Raw genomic sequence first — 18,288 nt, 5'->3', positions numbered from 1 at the left:
GTACACACCGGGACGAATTTCGCGCGCGCGATATTCGTCGACGTTTAACGCCTCGTGACTAAACAAAGGGCACCAATGTGAGTGTGCAAAACGCCACGTGTAAAAGCGTCATTTTTAAAAAACGTTTTTTTGGTTTGACGCATCGCGTCGAAATCTATTCGACCAATGAGAATGGTGCTTTTGCACACGTGTCTGGAGCTTCTGAAGTTACAGTAAAACACCATTTGGGGGCGCTCAAACACAAAACTGCCTCTCTGAGCACACATACAAGCGAAGAAGATAGACGCCAAATAGCGTCTACACTGCCACAACGAAATAATGACGGACATTCTAAAATATCCCCGAAAACGCTCATGATACATTTTCAGCTCTTGTACCAGTCGATAAAACTCCCCATGTTCTTCTCTTCTCATAACAATGGGATGTACCCAAAATCGGCGTCTTTTCCGGCGTCTTTCATCATTCAACAGAACAATAATTTCTTTATCGCTGGAACTGGAGCTAGAGATACTGGTGCTTGAAATATTCATGTTTTCTTTGTATGATTCTGACAAGCGTGTAAATACTTGCTCTCTTCTTCTGAGTGAAAAGCGTCTTTAAGTAGCCTAAAGTTGCGCAGCGCCACCTTGTGTACAGGAGTATTTCTGTTTTACATTAAGCGCCATCTAATGTCAGGGAATGAAATTGCATGTTCACTCGGCTCATCGTCAACGAAAATCGCCTGGGTGTGAACACAAAAAATGTGTTGAGAAATGCTAGCGAATAACGGCTAGCGAATATTTGTCCCCGTGTGTACGGGCCTTTAGGTTGCATTTGTGAGAAGGTTTTGACTGCAGCTCCAAGCTCATGCCCCTGCAGGGACACTTTGACTTCTAAGGCCATTTGGAAGAATGAGCTGTGGTTGTGTCAAGGACCATAAATTGACCATCTCTGGGACTGATTGTAGCTATGGTACCCTCTCCAGGCGTCCGCTCACGTGTGGAGAACAAAAGCTTTATGGTCTACTGCCTGCTGGGAAGTGTGGTGGACCACATGTGGAGCAGAGACCAGATGCTGTGATTCCAAGTATGGACTGAGGGAAGTAGGCGGGCTCCTCTGTCAGCCAATCCGAGCGGCCAGAGGCGGGGATTCGGCCGCCATCATGCTTCCGGGGGAGGAGATCCTGACCACATGTTTAAAAGTCTGCACTCAAGGAAGTTCCTTTGTTCCCAGGCAGCTGCATGTAAATTCGCATGTAATTTCTTACGTTTGCAGGCTTTGGATTTGGGAACCCAGATGATCTGATTTATTTTGTTTAGAGCTCTTTGTTAGGGACACTAAAAACTCTTAATTTTATTCCGTTCGCATTTTCTGGTCATTCTCCCGACTTTAAGAACACGCATGGAAGAAATCTCAAAGCGACAGATTTCATTTCCTACAGTGTCTAAACTCAGGAATTTGTAGAGAAACGTCACTGGCAGTGATCTTCATTAAGATACAGAGACTTGGCTAAAAATGGCATAATCATAAATTTAAGACCACTGGAAACTTTTTAAAAATAGATTTCATTTATGATTACGTATTTTTCAGCTCAAATAAAAAACAAAAAAGCCTGTGTCGCTTTCTGGGACATAGTTTCTGCAGAGTGGTTTATTGGAAATTTCGCATCTGATTGTGGGTAGGACTGTTTTAATGATAATAATAATAAAACATAATTAATCATTGATCTGTTTACATGCTCTCCCACTAGCTTGCAAACCTCACACCCCCAACCTAGCATTACTGGTGCAACAAAAAGCAATATTGAGACGTACAGTTCTGAGCCAGATACCAGCTCAGACGTGGAAAATGAAGATGTAGTCTGTATTGTAGTTGTCTGCAGGTGGATGCATCAGAATGGAGCGGAGCAAGAAGCCCAGCTTTGCTCTACATCAGTTACAATCTTTTTGAACTGCACTTTTTTATGTTTTCTGATTTACTGAGATTGGAATAAAGAAATATTCTGAAATGCAATTACAAGCATGAATGTATTCATATCTGACCTGCATCATCAGAAAAATGCCAAAAGAACATTTTAAGAACACCAAAAAACTTTTTGTTTTCATACTGGGTTTTTAACTTTGTTCAAAAAACACTTTAGTCTCTTTGGACTTTTACCCTGCAGTGTCCAAACACAGAGGATGAAACCCTTTTAATGCTGGAGGAGCAGAGTCTGACACATCCACTCCCTGGAATGTTGCTCACTCAGGAAATCATTCAACTCTCCTGGTTAGAAGGAAATGAAACCTTCCAGACAGCACTGCAGTGCTATCCAGTCACATTTCTCAGAAAACGAAACTAACATGTCCAGTAGGGGACAGCAATGATACAGAGTTTAGTTTCACCTGAAATCAGCATCCTTTATAAGTCAGTCATCAGGCAGTGAACAGCACAGTCTATGAAGACAAAGAACGAAAAACAACACCTCTAATAGACAATGGGACTCTGTGAGTATAGAGAGGAGCTGGTATTTACATTTATACTTTGTTTTCTTCATATTTCAAAAATATTTTTTATTTACTCTTTTCTTTCAGTGACGTTTGCACTAGCGGCTGCAGGAGCAGGTAAGAGAGTACAGTTTTATTCTCTCGTATTTCACACATAAATGTCCTAAATGAGGAATATTTCTAAGTTCAGGAAAATTGTCATATGAAGATATACAACTTGTTATTCATGTGTTTGTGTCTACTAGACTGCTAAAAGTCTGTTTCTTGGCTGATTTATTGGCTCCCCGTTGCTACTTTTAACATAAAATGTTAGTGATGACTTTTGGGGCCCTCCATGATGATCAAGCTCCTTTGTTTGTCTGTGATCTGATCACTTCCTATAACATCTCATGCATTGAAGTCTGTGGATCAGAACCTGTAGGTTCTTCGCACAGAGGAGACAGATCCTTCCAGGCTGTTGCTCCTAAACTCTGGAATGAGCTCCTGTTCTGTGTTTTCCCTGGACTCTGGGAACATTTTTATAAGCCTTTAAAAACTTTTTATTTTGCCAAGCATTTTAACTGAAACTGCTTTTATTTGGGCTTGGGATTATTGTTTTACATGGTACATGTTTTTGTCTTATGTTTTTTAACTGGTGAAACACCTTGTGATTTCTCTGTGAAAGGTGCTATAAAAATAAAAATTACTTACTTTAACTTGCACTTCAAACTGGAATCATCCCTATTGTTTTAGCCTTAAGGAGAGTCTCCCTTTGTTTCTGTGAGGTGGAGCTGTGGTGGCGGCTCCTGTTGTCCTCGGAGTTGTTGGCTTCACCTCGGCTGGGATTGCTGCTGGATCCTATGCGGCCAGCATGATGTCAGCAGCTGCCGTTGCTAACGGTGGAGGGGTGGCAGCTGGAAGCGTGGTGGCTCTTCTGCAGTCAGCCGGTAAGAACAAACTGAAAATCACATTGATTTTCAGAGTCTAGGAAACAAGATGTTTGTACAAGTTTTGGTCGTAGAAATCCCACAGTAGAGTTGAGGAAACTGTGTGTGATCTGGTGGTCACACTTCTGCATTTCTGCAGCCTAACATACAGTATCTACCCTGTGTTCTCCTGCAGGTATGGCTGGGTTGTCAGGTGCTGCCACTGCCGCCGTGGGGAGTGTTGGAGGAGCAGCCGGCGGACTTGTGGCAGCACTCATCTGAGACAGAAAAACAGTCCAGAACACAAGGAACACATGACTGAAGATGATTTTACTCTTGTCAATTAGAATAATTGACAACATCTGTAAAATTAATTGCTTAATCCTTATCCTTGTGATGAAAGGACAAACACTGTCTTTAAAAGAGAAAAAGAAATAAAAAGATTTTTATTCTTTTCTTTGTCTACTTTTCCAAAAACTGATGGATTCCTCTGGGATTTTAGAGTAGATTTTTCTCAAGTCATAAGCTAACAGTCTTTTCTATATTTGCTTTGTGAAAAATAATTTAATTAACTTCAGCAAAACAAAAACAACACAAGTTTTACAAAGACAAAGTCAAACTGGTAAATGCAAGATATCCACATTTGTTCCATGTCAGCTTTGAAGGCGAGTTTTTGATGGTTATTGCTGCTGATGACGAGGAGGAGGAATGTAGAAACTGTCCTTCAGTGTTTTAGTTATTTTTTATATATATTAATGCATTTCAAGCTGAAATGAAATGTTTAATTTTTGGTCAAACCAAAACCTCCTTTAAACATGTTTATAGAGCAGTAAAAACAAAAGAAAAAAGTTTTTTGCAGACAGAGATCTGTTCTGAAATGAGAAACCACAACCATCATCAGTACTTTGGTCCATTGACTTGGTGTCAACACAAAGGCACCACCCTGTTGTTCGAATCTCCACCCCAGAGGCATAAACAGTCCAGGAACAAGAGCTAAGCTCACTTTCTGAGAGGAGAGGAGTGAGTCAAGTGACAGAAATGACAGCTGTTTTTCATACGATTATTCTGGACGACTTTATCAAACACCCCCACTCTGTCAGTCTGGCCCCCCTCTACAGAAGCTGCTGGATGTGGACTGCTGATAAACTCAAAAACCTTAGATGGAATTTTCTCAAAGTAAATTATTGCTGGACAACTCTGAATTCCTCTCTCTGGCAATAACTTCAATGAACAATTCTAGTCAGGCTTCCATCCTCTTCACAGCACAGAAACAATCCTCTCTCATACTTTCCTCCTAGAAAGACTTTCCACCATCAGGATGACAAACATACACCTTAACTGGTTCCACTCTTATCTCTCAAGCCGTACTCAGTTTATTCTGCTGATAACAGTATGACTAATAAAGCTAAGTTGAGTCCAGCGTGCAGTTTATCGGTTTTACTTGTAGAATAACTATGTACTTTTCTTTTCTTTTTAGACCAAGAATCACAAATGTTTGTCAGTCAAGTTATGTGTAAACAAATGTTAAGGCCCCCCTCGGATAATCTTTTTATCTAATTTCAAAATGTTCCCAGGGTTATTTTTATGATCTTTCTTTGAAATGTATTTTTAGTTAACTCTGTGTTAATACCTAATGATTGAGATACTTACTGTCACATTTGAACGCTTATCAGAAGAGTTATTGAGAGCGAATGTCCGAACCTGTGAAGATCTTTCTAACTTTACAGTCTTCTGAGTCCTGCACTCTGACTGGTTGGTTAAAAAATTTAAGACACGATTAACCCTTGTGCTATCTTAGATGACCCCACCCTTACATTGATGTGTTCTCCCTACTATGACAAAGGTGGATAAAGGTATGTTGATAACACAACTCCCAACGTTAAAGACACCATTGAAGATCACAAATCATTGAAGAAAAAAGGTTCAGCGCACTGTCTAGTGGGTCTAGATGACCCAACTCCCAACGTTAAAGTGCCTAGGATAGCACAAGGGTTACGACAAACTAATGAAGTCAATAGCAACTGAACAGCAATGTGGGATTATCTGTAACTGGACAAACAAAATTAAGATTAAATATTTTCTAATATTATGATGGAAAAATGGCTAGACATAGATGAACCTAAAAAAATTGTTTTTTCTTTTTTATCTTAACTTTCTTTAATTTTCTTTTGTTATTGTAAATTATTTTTAATGTAAATGAAATGTATATTCTCATCCAGAGTCTTTACAGCAGGACAAGAATAAAAATACCATAAAAACGTTAAACTTGACTTTAGCAGCTGTGTTTGCAGCATTGTCCCTTTTTCTGTCTTTCTGACATTCACAGCTCTTTAAATACATTTTCTCATATCATATCAAATGGACTTTACCATTATGGAAGAGGAACTTTCTAAAAACTAATTTAACAAACTGATTAAATGGAGCAAATTGGGATTATCATTAACTGTAGAAATAAACCAAGAGTTTAGGTTCATGTATGTTTATGATGAAAAATTGCTATACATACATGAACTTACAAAAACCATAGTGTAAAGTTATGCTGGGAACACAGGGGTGAACCGTACTGGCTTTGTCAAACTCAAAATAACTCAAACAAAAGCTTCAATTGTTCTTATTTTATTTCTTTCAGAAAGTCAGAGAATCACAAATACAACAGGAAATATATTCAGAAAATTCTGGAAGAACATACATTTGTTTACATTATGACTGTGGGGAAGTCGTGGTGCAAAGTTAAGCGACTGACCACCTACCATTATAACATAAACATCTAAGGAGCTGGTGCAGAGTAAATCAGTGAGTCATCCTTTATGCAGCTCCAGTTTGGTTGCAGATGCTCAATATCATGTAAACTAAAACACATCCAGTAGTGAAAAGAAGCGTTACGCCACTCCAAGAAAAACCAATCGCGCCTGCAGGAAACAACAGATGTTTACAGGTAAAACAAACATCTGTCTTGAGTTTTCCTTTTTCAGTTCTTCATCAATCATTCAGTCACTTTATAGCACTTTTCTTTAACATGCTGTTGAACAAAAGGTGCTTGTCGAAACAGAAGTACATAAAAATTAGTTAACAACAGTTTTAAAAAAAGTTATAAGACACATTAGGTCAAAAGCAACAGTTTTAAATATCAGACATTAAATTGAAGGAAACGCCGTGACTAAAATAGTAGGAGGCACTGCATAGATTAAAAGATAGACTGGGAAAAACCTGAACGTGAAATTTCCATCAAGCTTACCAAATGATTGTAGGTATCCTATGAAACCTGGCACGAGTCCTCCTGTTGAAAATAATGCCATCAGTTTTGCAGCGATGGATCCTGCTACTATTCCTGCTGCTGAGAAACCCAGTGCAGCTATAACAGCAGGGATCAGAACCACAACAACAACTCCTCCTGCGAATCAAACCAAAGAAAAGCTGAATTCATGTTTAGAACATATTTAAGGAAGTTCCATTAGAGTTCTACCTCCAGCCATGAGAACAGCTTTACCTGTGGAGCAATCAAAGAAAAACATTAAAAATGTTTGTTTTTCCAGGATGTAATAATTCAGTTAATAAAACAAGAATAAGATTCAAACAGTGATCACCCACATAGTTCCTCCATTGTAGCTTTGAGGACAGAAAAAAAGCTGTCCTCTTCTGTCATTTTTCTTTTTAAAGCGCTGATGTAGAGGAGGGGTTTGTTTTTAACGTCATGTCTTGGAAAAAAGACTGGACTTCCCTGTTCAGTAGGTTGCACCTAACAATTTAAAAACAATCCAGTTGAGTTTTGTTTTCCAGGATATCTCCATCCTGATCTTCAGATGTTGACATCTCCATCAGAAGCTATGAGGTTTTTTTTTAAAGTGATAGAAGCAAAAATGTACATACATTTTTACTTCTTTTCTTCAAATGACTTTAGCTGCTTTTGCTGCAACAGAACAGCACAGAAATGTACAGAAATTATGTGGTTTTCCTCATTTAAGGCAGGAAACTGCACTTCCATTTAATAAGCATCAACCCCTTTCTGGTGTCAGTCCTCTACTATTGTTTGGTTTTGAATGGAGTCATTCAGAATGTTGTTTCTCCAGGTGTTTGCACACCTTTACCTGCTGCATCTGAGAGTGGAATTTGAAAACAGAATGTTTTTCGATTCTTTGGAAAAGATAACTTAAAGGTGAAAACCTGATAGAAGGAAAGAGCAGGACACTGAAACTAACAGAGGCATAATCAACACTTAGTTTTGCTATTTTGCTGTTTAATAGAAAGTAGACTGTTATTAGTTACAGTTACACCTTAATTAGTTACCTCAGAGGGATTTTGTAATTCTGATGGAAGGAATGAGTGCTACAAGCAAAAAGTAATCCTTAAATGAACAGAAGTTCCTCAGAGGAGATAGATAATAAATACCACCAAAACTACTGTATGCATATAAAATATATAAAGTTGTGCTGGGAACACATTGTCCTACTGTCCAAAACTGAAAACATAAATAACTCAAACAAAAACCTTCTTTACTTCTTCTCTACTTTTTCTTTCAGGAGTCGCCACAGTGATTCAGCTTCCTCCATCTAACCCTGTTTTCTTCATCCTAGAACATCACATACCTTCATGTCTTTGCATCCATAAACCTCCTCTAGGATCTTCCTCTGGACCTCTTGCCTGGCAGCTCAAGACTCACTCTCCTTCTATCAATTTATTCACTGTCTCTCCTCTGGACATGTCCTAACCATCTCAGTCTGGCCTCTCAGATTTTAACTAAAAAAACCTCTAACATGTGTTGTCCATCATGATTTACTCATTCCTGATTCCATTCATCCTGATCTCTCCCAAAGAGAACCTCAGCATCTTCATCTCTGCTACCTCCAGCTCTGTTTCCTGTCTTTTCCTCAGTGCTGCTTTCTCTAGGCTGAACAACGTGGCTGGTCTCACCACAGTTTTGTATGTCTTTCCTTTCATTTGATCTGAAACTCTTCTATCACACGTCACACCGGACACTTTTCTCCATCCATTCCAACCTGCCTGCACTCGCATCTTTGGTTCTTTTCCACACTCTCTACGTCTCTGGACTGTTACTTCAAATGGATACTTCAAATCCTCCACCTTCTTTATCTCTTCTCCCTGTAACCTCACTCTACCACTTGGGTCCCTCTCATCCAAACAAACCAGGATGGCATCCGGAGAAGCCATCCTGGTTTGTTTGGATCTTTCTCCATTCAGCCATTCAGGTGCTGACAAGACACCACTGCTTTTTTGGTCTGCCGTTTTAGTTTAGTTTAGTTTTATTTTGCGCTGTGCAGTGTCTACCACTCTCTGTGCTCCCTCTCTGCTCCCAGCGAGCCCCACTTCAGGCCCTCGATCACTACCCTTGGGCTACTGCATCAGGAAACAAAGTGGCCATTGAGACTGTTGCAGCGTGGTGTATTGTGATAGGCAGCAGCCATTACTAGAGTCCTAGCTCCACCTAAAAGAACAGCCTTACCTGTGGATCAGTCAAAGAAAATACATAATAATAATTATAATAAAAATAACACAAGAAGTATAAGATTAAAACAGTGATCACTCTCATAGTTGTTCCATTTTAGCTTTGAGGACAGAAAAATGCTGTCCTCTATAACTGTGCTTCTCAAGGGGGCTGATTCAGGGGAGGGGTTTGTTTTTTAAGGTGGTTTTGGTAAAAGACTGCACTTACCTGTACAGTAGGTGGGAGCGAAGGCGCTGGCACATGGATCCATAAAAGGGTAATAGATTGTTTTCAGCATTTCTTTCTTTGTATTGTAAATGGAGCCCTGGCAATAGACAAGGACTCCTCACACCCTCTCCATAAATGTTTCGAACTGTGTAGTTCCCTCAGGGCAAAAGACATTAATACATAAAATGCAGAACCTCCAGACTCACCAACAGCTTCTTACCACAAGCTGCTAGAAAACCAACATCAACAGTTATGACGTTTTCTGTTTCCACGTGGATGTGTGCCACTTTGTAAAATGCTTCCACCTGTGCGCACCAGCTGCTCACCTGCAGAGGGTTTATAGAAGTGGTTTCCTTCCACCAGCTGCTGGCTGCTGCTCCCATACAGGATCAGCTGAACGTAGCCTCAGGCTGCTCAGCACAGGGTTTTATTGCTGAGGATAGCATCAAACGCCCTTCTGAAATGGTGATGAGTGCCCTGATTGCAGCATCAGACGCTGTATGGCTGTGTCTTGGCCCTAATCCTAGGCTGGACTACCTGGCTTTTTGTTTATGCTGCTCATGCGACCCCTTTCGATCGTCCTCCTAAGTTGCAGGAGTAGGCGCCGCTATTGTTGTTGTTTTGGCGCCACTAATTTGGATGCTGCCTGTCAAGTTACAGAAGGGCCCATTTGGACTTAAGCCACCCCATCGTGTCTCCTTAATTGTCTCCCTGACTCGCCAGATGCCACTGGAGTCTGGAATTTTTCATGACGGACGGGCATCAGCCGCCACCTGTGTGTGCCGTTGGGCACCGTTGGGGCTGACCATGGGCATCAGGACTTTGTGCGGAGTCTGGGAATGCGTGCTGGAGCTGCAGGGGATGTGTGCAGGCTTTGACGTGTCCATCCATTATCCCTTGTGCTATCCTAGGCACTTTAACATTGGGAGTTGGGTCATCTAGACCCTAGACAGTGCTCTGAACCTTTTTTGTTCAATGATTTGTGAACCTCACTGGTGTCCATGGATTATATGAAATCCTTTTCACCTTTATCCACCTTTGTCATGGTAGGAAGAACACGTCAATGTAAGGGTGGGGTCATCTAAGATAGCACAAGGGATACTTGTGGTATCCTTAGGGTGTCTGTGTCTCTTTTAACAAAGGTATTTTTATAACCTTTTGGCATTGATAAGGATTTTTATATTTCGTCAGAATACCACAAGACTGTCCTATGTCAGAGAGTCCTGTGCTTATCTGTTGTTTTTTTGTTTTTGTTTTTTTCAGTTTCTGGTGGCTTCACTCAGCAGCAAATTGGGGAAACCCTAAAGCCACATGGATTTTCATGCACCGGACCTGTTGATCGGTAGGTTGTATAACACCACTGTGTATTCTTTGGAATATATTGTAGGCATATGGTGATTTGTTTGGATAAATTTAAAAGTAAAGATGAGAGGTAGACGGGGGCCAGGATAGCTGAATGTGGTTCCTTTTTAATCATTATTTATTCCTTTGTTTATTGGTGCATATTAGTGTTTTATTCTATTAATTTTACTTGTTTTCAGTAAATGCGTTTTCATTCTGTCTGAAACGATGTTGTATGAAGGCCAAGGGACAATACTACTGAGATTGATGCTGTTAAAAATCTTAGCTACCATTAAAAATGCCTTTCATGACAGCAAGAAAATGTCAAAAGGATCAATTTGGGAGACAATATCTGACACAGTTTAACAAAAGAAAAGTTTAATTGAAAATATAAATTCATAGTTTAAGGTTCAAAGTAGATCTTTTAGAAAGAGAAAAACACTTGAAATAGCAGCTTGAACAAGTAAATGAAGCTTTGTATTAATAGGCTGGTGGTTTATGTTTTCACCTTTGCCGGATGGTGTAAAAACATTAGGCACAAACTTCCCTCCTGCCACAATATCAAAGAAAAAAGCACATATTTGCTTCAAATAAAGGAAAGGAGATTTAATATAAAATTGTTAACAATAATGAAATTAGAGGAAAATTGGTGAAATTGTGTTACTTTAAAGATGTCTGTACAAAATATTTAAAGTTAAAAGGTGTCAATAAAATGCTGGTTTGACAGTTAAATACACCAAATTCTTTGTTATAATTGCATTCAATATATCCAAAGAAACATTCATACAAATACAATTATATTTTACAACCTTTACTTTAAAAAAAACTACCCCCCACTCACAGTAAACTTTTGGATGTGTTTAATTTATTGTTTTTTATTTTATTTTTACCTCAAGAAGGTCCAGGGTGATCAGCTAATAGTGATTAGTAAACATCAGTCTTAATGTTAGGGTTTGTCGCCCTCTGCTGTCCAATAGAGGATGTATTTGTTTATTTCATGCATTTCTGTTTATTTGCTGAATTTTCTGTGAAAAGACAGAGCTTTTAACTTCTTTTTCATTTTATTTTATTTTCAAAGCTTCTCAAAATTGTACGGTCACAGACAGCAAATGTACAATAAACCTTTGACTTCAACACCAACTTCAAGAACAAGTGTTATAACATCAGATACAGCAAACGAACATAACAAGCTGCCAGGCTGCTGTTTATAAGATGTGAGGAGTTGCTCCTTTAGAATCCAACTGCAAAAAGAACCACAACAGTAAGAGCAGAACATCAAATGTACAGAGTCTTTAACTGAATTTCTTCCAGTGTTTTTGTTATTTTCTATCTTTAAAAACATTCCAAAACATTAATCATGAACATGTAGGAGGAACGCGTACTAACATGCATAAAAAAAACTGGAGAGAAAAAAGGCACTGCTTTGACTCTGTACAGTAGAATTGCACTAATCCACAGGCTTGCATAACAAGAATTTAAAAAAATAGTCGCTTTTTTTTATTACATCAAGCCTAAACATATTTTATCGAATATCTGTTAGATTTTTTAAAATACTTTACTTCAAAAAGGCGTTTTGCTTTGGAAAAGGGGCATCAAAACATCTTAAGGGTTCAGTGTGAAGACAGAAATCCTGTCAGTGTAATGCTGTTGCATGAAGAAAATGTTCTTTTTACTACCTAAGTGTTAATTTACCTATATAGGAAGCAGGAAATGCCAACTACTGTCATGTTTGGACTTCAATAAGGTTTGCAAAGAATTTGAATGTATTTTAAAGTGAATCTCAGTGACTGATTTATAGACGTTGCATAATTCTACTGTCAAGATGAGCAATAACTGGACAAATATATTAGATTTATCAGCGCTAATGTATAAAATATGTTGGTAAGCTGTTTTCTAATCATTAAACATACGAATAATTAATTGCACATAAAGTTTTTGTTTAATTTAGGATAAAATATACCGTAATATGGCTTTATTCAAGTTTTCACTTCCTGGACATTTTAGCTAAGGTTTTATTCTCCCGCTGTTCTCACATCTTCCTGCCAAATGTAAAATGAAAGAATCCCTGTAGGTATGGTCCCCTCGTCTGTGTCTTTGCTACTTAACTACAGGAGAAGTCTCTTTCCCTCCTTTCCTCACAATTCTCTGTGCAACGCCGTAGGGCACGTGACACGCCACTGTCCCCATTTCTGCCGCTCCCTCCACGTGAAACATCTGGTCGTCGAAGAAGATGTGTGGCCTGATCTTCTCCAGCATTGGGCCTTTCGGGGCTCCTGCTAAGAACAGAGCCTCGTCGATCTCAAGACCCCATGAGCGCAGAGTTTTCAGGGCTCTGGCACCAGAACTGGCTGCACTGCGAGCGGTCACCAGATAGGTGCGGATGGGACAGTCCATGCGATGGCCTTTGGCATAGAACTTCTTCTGGAGCTTCCCTAAAACCTCCAGGAAGCCCTTCAGTGGTCCCTGCAGGAAATCAAATAATAAAGACTCGCTTTACAACTTTGAAAGAAAGAAAGAAGCAACTAAGGCTTCCCATTTTTTGAGTTTTCTGCTCAATGAAAAAGTAGCAATGTAGCAAGTGGTTTGTCATTCATGTACTGTACATGGTCCAGAGGCTTGTTCTCGTGCGCTTTCTCGTGCTCGAAGAACTTGTCCAGCCCGTGGGCCTTGTAAATCTGCTCAGACTCATCCGAGAAAAGCACAGCGTCGCCATCGAAGGCAACGCGGAGCTGCGTCTCGGACACTTCGGTCATCTTGTCTGGAGTGAACATGGTGGCTGCTGCAATACCTGGATTCAACAGACATAAAACGGATGTTTGATGCAAACCCTTAGAAACTAGCTGAAGGTGAAGACTCTTGCCAGACTGACCTGCCTCTAGAGCTTCATGAACTTTATCTGGATCAGCAGACAGATACAGATTAGTGTGGTAGGCCTTCAGGTAGCCGATGGAACTGTTTCCTCCAGTCATGCAGAAGCGCTCGATAACCAGCTCTGCAGAGAAGACATTCACTTCATAAACTCCCAGACCTGGCTCTTGGAGGTCTTTTTGTGGTGTTTGGACCATGGGTCCCAGTTCACCCAAAAGGGGCTTCAAGAGTAAATTTCAGTTTTTAAACTACAGCTGGTTTTCTTTCCATGTAGTGAATACAGGTTTGAGGATCTTTCTGTGTGACCTGGGGGCTGATAATAAAGAGTGTGGGACTAGTTTATCGTTTCATTTGCACCGTTTACACTAATTATTACGGATTTTTTGTTAGTATTTAGATTTGTTTAGAATTTTTAATATCATTTTTTAATATGCAAACATTGCTGTGATTTTATCTCAAAGGAAAATCTTTCTTCTTTTCTTTTTCAGGAAACACAAAATGCAAAATGACATAACTGATCAATGACTCACGGTAATGATTGATGGTATTGATGAGCCTCAGACCAACATTGGCATGGTTGTTGGTGATGAGAACCACATCAAAGAGCTCCTCACTTTCAGGATAAAGTTCCCTCAGCTGAGCATTGACGGCCTCTAGAGCCTGGAAACACACACAAAAAAAACCTACAATAATGCACCAACACGCAGGATCAGACAGTATTACTGCAGTGAGATGGAGATGAGCGTGGTGTTCTGATTAACTGCCTCCACAGTCACGACAAGGATTAACTCTGTTTATGCGTTTGTCTCTCTTTCTCTTCCAGACCAACATACCTTGACAAAAGAGAAGGCCGGTCCAGGACTGAAAGACTCCGTTTCATGCGCCACCTGGTACTTGATGTACTCCTCCATGCCCTGCTGTTCAAAGATCTGCTGCTCCTTCTCCATGTTGAAGAGAACTCTGGATGAAACTGCAATGGTGATGGCATTCTGTGGCTTGGGCTGGAAAGGGAAAAGTTGGATGCTCATATTTAAGCCAAGAGATGTTGATTTACTGTCACATGAAGTTCAGACTTGAACCAAGTTGAAAAATAGGAAAAAAAATGTGAGCGAAAACTGGGGCAGAAGATTCACTAAGCAGCACGTTGGTACATTTGACCACATCCATCCATATACTCCTGCTTTTCATACCCAGATCTTAAGATAAGCAACGATTTTAAGACTTTCTCCTCTCAAAAACTTCTTCCAGTTCTGCTGGGGGATCCATGGTTCACGCAGACCAGTTGAGAGGCATAGTCCCACCACTAGCACATCTTGGGTCCACCCCTGGAACCCCCTTATGCCTGTAATAGCTCATCCCTGACTGTTGTTCAATGGCCCGAAGGGGTGTCACCAAAACCAGCCCCACAACGTCCAAAGACTTTGGAAACTGAAGGCAAGTCTTATCCACCCCTAGTGCCTTACCACTGAGGATGGGCTTGATGGTTTTTGTGACTTCAGCTTGGGTGATGGACCAGCCCGCTGGCCGCACTGTCGATAATATCGGCAGAGAAGTGTTTTAACCTCTTTAGCCACTAAACAGTTTGCTAGGATTTTTTAAAGTCCTTCTCTGCAGCTTCCCTGAATTCCTCCAAGACTCAGGTTTTTTCGCTACAACTCCCCATCTTGCAAGCTTCTTAGACACCAAATTCCTGTCAGTTGTTTCAGGGGTCCCACAAGCCATCCAGACTTTACAGGACTCCTTCGGATATGATGACATAAGCGCTACTACCAGGCCATTGTCGCAAGTTGTCCAGAACTCAGACTCAGTTTGATTTATTTTTATTATTTACTTGAGTTGAAGACCCACACCAATGAAAATTGTGTTTTGGTGTTTTTAACATGCATCTTTCTGATGATGGAGGACATAGATAAAAAATTAAGCTTAAAATTGCCCTCCTGAATCAGGAGCAAACTAGAAAAATGTTGTTTGAAAAAGATTTTTGAGGTAGAACATGTGCTCCCTGCTCCACTCCATTCTGATGCATTCACTTGCAGAGGACTATCCATGTACCAGATGTCTTTGTTTTCCTTGTATGGCTGGATAGCTCCAATATTGCTCGCCATTTTTGTTGCACCGCTAATGTTAGGTTGGGGGTGTTGAGGGTCTGTAAGCTAGAGGGAGATTATAAACTTCTAAACTTAGAGATTGTCAGATTTATTTTTTTATTCTTTGCATTTTTCCCAAAATACACTATTTCAAATACGCACTTAAAGAAAATGTGAAATTTGCTTTATACTTTAAAACGGCCCTGCAAGTTTATGATTAAAATGTGCGGCATACACCGGAGACACCAATCATTTGAGCAATGAAATTTGACACCCTCCACCTTATAAACTGATACTCAGAACCACTTTAATGAGAGCGGTCTGCCTGAAGACAACAACTGATACCAAACCTGATCTTTAAATTGTTAATGACGTGTTTGGTAGATATGTTGTGGAAGCAAAGTCGATGGAAAAATTCTTTATCACATGTAACATTTTTTATTACTCACTTATCATGCACAAAATGCAATGTTGCAGAGGTAGAACTCCTATGTGAGACAAAAAATACATACTGCAAAGGTGAAAAACAACCAATAAAAATTGAATCTGTTCAGGTAACTGAATACAACCTACTTGCCAAAAGTACAGCATCCATGTCAACAATCTCTTCATGTTAGGCTGCATTTCCTTCACTTTGGACCTCTTGAAAGTGAGTCATGCAGTTCCTACGGAAATAGCTGCAGAGATACTCACTGGTTGGGGTTTTCTGGTGGGGGTGGTGGGCTGCAAAACTGTCCCAGCATCTTTCCAGGGGGCTTTGGTGTTACTGCTGTTGCCATTCTTGGCCAAATCCTGTCCACTGGTGGTGAGAGTGCGGCCACTGTTTGCACTCATCTTATGTTGTGGGGCTCACTCCTTCCCAGGATCACACTAAGTCACAGTGTGTTCCCGATAGCCCACCGCCTGTGTCTGTTTGTTGCAGGAGTCCTGCTGCACTCAGGCGGTGAGATCACTCTGACTGCAGCTGCAGAGGCACCTATTTTAATCCCTCAATAAGAGCCTGAGCTTGTTGAAACAGAGATAATCGTGAGGAAGACTAAATTCCGGCTGGCAGCCTCCTACCTCGGTCATGGCACAGGTTAAAATCCTGAATGGGCTCATCTCTGCTGCTCTTTCTGTCCTCTCCTCTTCCAAACACTGACTTGCTAAAAAAGCTATCTCGCATCCTCCCACTTTTAACTCTTTCAGACACTGGATCACTGCAGAGCATGACAACCGGTTGCTGCACACTATTGGTCAAAACACAGTGGTGTGTCATGAGTCGTGACGCTTCAGTTCCCCCAGCAGAGAAGCTGAGATGACTTTATATTCCCTTGTTGTTCATTTTTGGGGCTGTATCAAAGCTTGCAGGTGTTTTTCTGTTGGACAACAGAAATGGAACTTAGTGTTCTTTGTGCTCGCATATGATATCATGTTCATGGGGAGAAATCATGATGGCTCATTAGCCTCTCATGGTGCACGGGTGCTCACATGTGAACACCTGCAGGTTGTCATGAGAGTTAAATTACTTAACAGCAGCACCGGTTGCCCAGTAACGGTCAGAGAGTCAAGACAACTGGGACTCCTGCACCGTCACAAAGGATCTGACTGACCGTGTTGACGTGAGATCAAACATGATGTTCTCCAGCTGTGCCATCGACAAATGTGCGGTGAATTCAGAAGATGAAAGCGCTAGCAGGCCTTTGTTGGGCATAAACAAAAGATTAGCGTCTATTTAATCACAACAAGAAGGTAATTTGAGAGCAACAGATGCCTCCTGGGATGGAAATGCTGAGCAGGCGCAAAATCTGACACAGGGAGCAGGTTTTTATCAAGCAGTCAGCATAAATAGCAAAAAAGCATTTACCTATTAAACTTTGATTTTTAAAAAATCTACAATAATGCCGTTAGCAAAAACCACACTCTTTAATGAAAGTACAGATTATGATGGTTAAAAGAATTATTGAAATTCAACAAATATTACCTGAGAAGGAGGGTCTAATGCCCAGTTTAGCTTAGTGTGTTTAGTTTAGTTGTATTTTATGACTGATTTCATGTTCTGATTTCATTAAACCCATTTATACAAGTATTGTTGTAATATTGGGCTATATAAATAAAATGTCATTGAATAGACCCACTCCGATGAAAATTGTGTTTTTAGCAGGTTCTTGTAGCAATTTTTTCTCATGATGGGGAACATGCATGAAGAAAATTAAGCTTAAAACTGTATTTTTGAGTATTTCTTTGTTCAAATCATTGTGAACCAGGAGCAGAAGAAAAAATGCCCTTTAGAAAAAGCTAGAAGTCGTTATGTAAAATCTACTATTGGCAGGTCACAAGCTTCCTGCTCTGCTCTATCCTGATGCATCAACCTGCAGACAAATGGATCCATGGACATCTTCGTTTTCCTCGTCCAAGTTGGCATTTGGCTCAAAACTGTACAGCTGATAGCACCATTATTGGTCGCCATTTTTCAGGTGTAAACAAAGGGATGATGAGAAATGAGTGAAGGTGTACCCCACGCAAACAGTTCTGCCCGCAAATCAGAGGCAAACTTCTAATTAACTCCTTCCACTCTGCAGAAACTATGTTCTAAAAAACAACATAGGTTTCTAAAATTTTGTCTAAAAGTGACAATCATAATTAAAAGACCACTGGGAACACTTTGAAAATACATCACAAGATGCTTGGAATGGGTCTCTAAAGGAATATTTGCAAATGCAAACATCAGATCCAGGAAATATATATATAAAAAAACTGCTTCAATCCGTCTTTATATGCTGGATTTGTAAAACCTAATACCTTTTCTCAGCAGGAGTGCAAGAGACCTCCACTGGGCAGCTCTCTGGATCCTAATCAATGTTATGCTGTCCCTTAGCAAAAAAGAGTATAAGTATAGTAGTAAATATAGTATTATATTATAGTAGGAAGAATACTATAGACCATGTAAGTGTAGTGTAAGAAGTATACTAACT

General features: G+C 40.1%; 2 protein-coding genes across 3 annotated transcripts; one reads left to right on the top strand and one right to left on the bottom strand.

The window, feature by feature from the left end:
* The first annotated feature begins 2,348 nt into the window (after positions 1 to 2,348).
* LOC101155558 (interferon alpha-inducible protein 27-like protein 2) lies at positions 2,349 to 3,826 on the top strand. Its single transcript, XM_004082371.4, has 4 exons — positions 2,349 to 2,465; positions 2,553 to 2,582; positions 3,230 to 3,391; positions 3,567 to 3,826. Exons 1-4 carry the CDS (start codon positions 2,456 to 2,458, stop codon positions 3,650 to 3,652), a joined length of 288 nt encoding a protein of 95 aa, XP_004082419.1. The 5' UTR covers positions 2,349 to 2,455; the 3' UTR covers positions 3,653 to 3,826.
* A 7,594-nt stretch (positions 3,827 to 11,420) lies between these two features.
* Positions 11,421 to 16,513, bottom strand: LOC101156450 (cytosolic 5'-nucleotidase 1A). 2 transcript variants are annotated; one of them, XM_011490484.3, is made up of 7 exons: positions 16,397 to 16,504; positions 16,028 to 16,310; positions 14,081 to 14,248; positions 13,778 to 13,907; positions 13,249 to 13,371; positions 12,983 to 13,167; positions 11,421 to 12,842 (listed from the first exon to the last, which is right to left on the bottom strand). In XM_011490484.3, exons 2-7 carry the CDS (start codon positions 16,166 to 16,168, stop codon positions 12,477 to 12,479), a joined length of 1,113 nt encoding a protein of 370 aa, XP_011488786.1. In that variant the 5' UTR covers positions 16,169 to 16,310; positions 16,397 to 16,504; the 3' UTR covers positions 11,421 to 12,476. The 2 variants fall into 2 exon arrangements, with proteins under 2 accessions (XP_011488786.1, XP_004082668.1); XM_004082620.4 differs by having other exon boundaries at positions 16,028 to 16,513.
* Positions 16,514 to 18,288: the final 1,775 nt, after the last annotated feature.

This window comes from Oryzias latipes, chromosome 22 (genome assembly GCF_002234675.1).
Source record: "Oryzias latipes chromosome 22, ASM223467v1".
Classification (NCBI taxonomy): domain Eukaryota; kingdom Metazoa; phylum Chordata; class Actinopteri; order Beloniformes; family Adrianichthyidae; genus Oryzias; species Oryzias latipes.
Note: the sequence above shows the minus strand (reverse complement) of the source record. Positions and strands in the feature narration are given on the sequence as shown.

Excerpts from the sequence above, each read along its gene's own strand:
- LOC101155558 (XM_004082371.4), top strand. Across the intron at positions 2,583-3,229 it reads ACTAGCGGCTGCAGGAGCAG|GTGGAGCTGTGGTGGCGGCT; the intron begins GTAAGAGAGTAC and ends TGTTTCTGTGAG. Across the intron at positions 3,392-3,566 it reads GGCTCTTCTGCAGTCAGCCG|GTATGGCTGGGTTGTCAGGT; the intron begins GTAAGAACAAAC and ends GTTCTCCTGCAG.
- LOC101156450 (XM_004082620.4), bottom strand. The coding sequence starts at position 16,168 with ATGAGTGCAAACAGTGGCCGCACTCTCACCACCAGTGGACAGGATTTG. Across the intron at positions 14,249-16,027 it reads CCACCAGAAAACCCCAACCA|CCCAAGCCACAGAATGCCAT; the intron begins GTGAGTATCTCT and ends TTCCCTTTCCAG. Across the intron at positions 13,168-13,248 it reads TCATGAAGCTCTAGAGGCAG|GTATTGCAGCAGCCACCATG; the intron begins GTCAGTCTGGCA and ends TGTTGAATCCAG.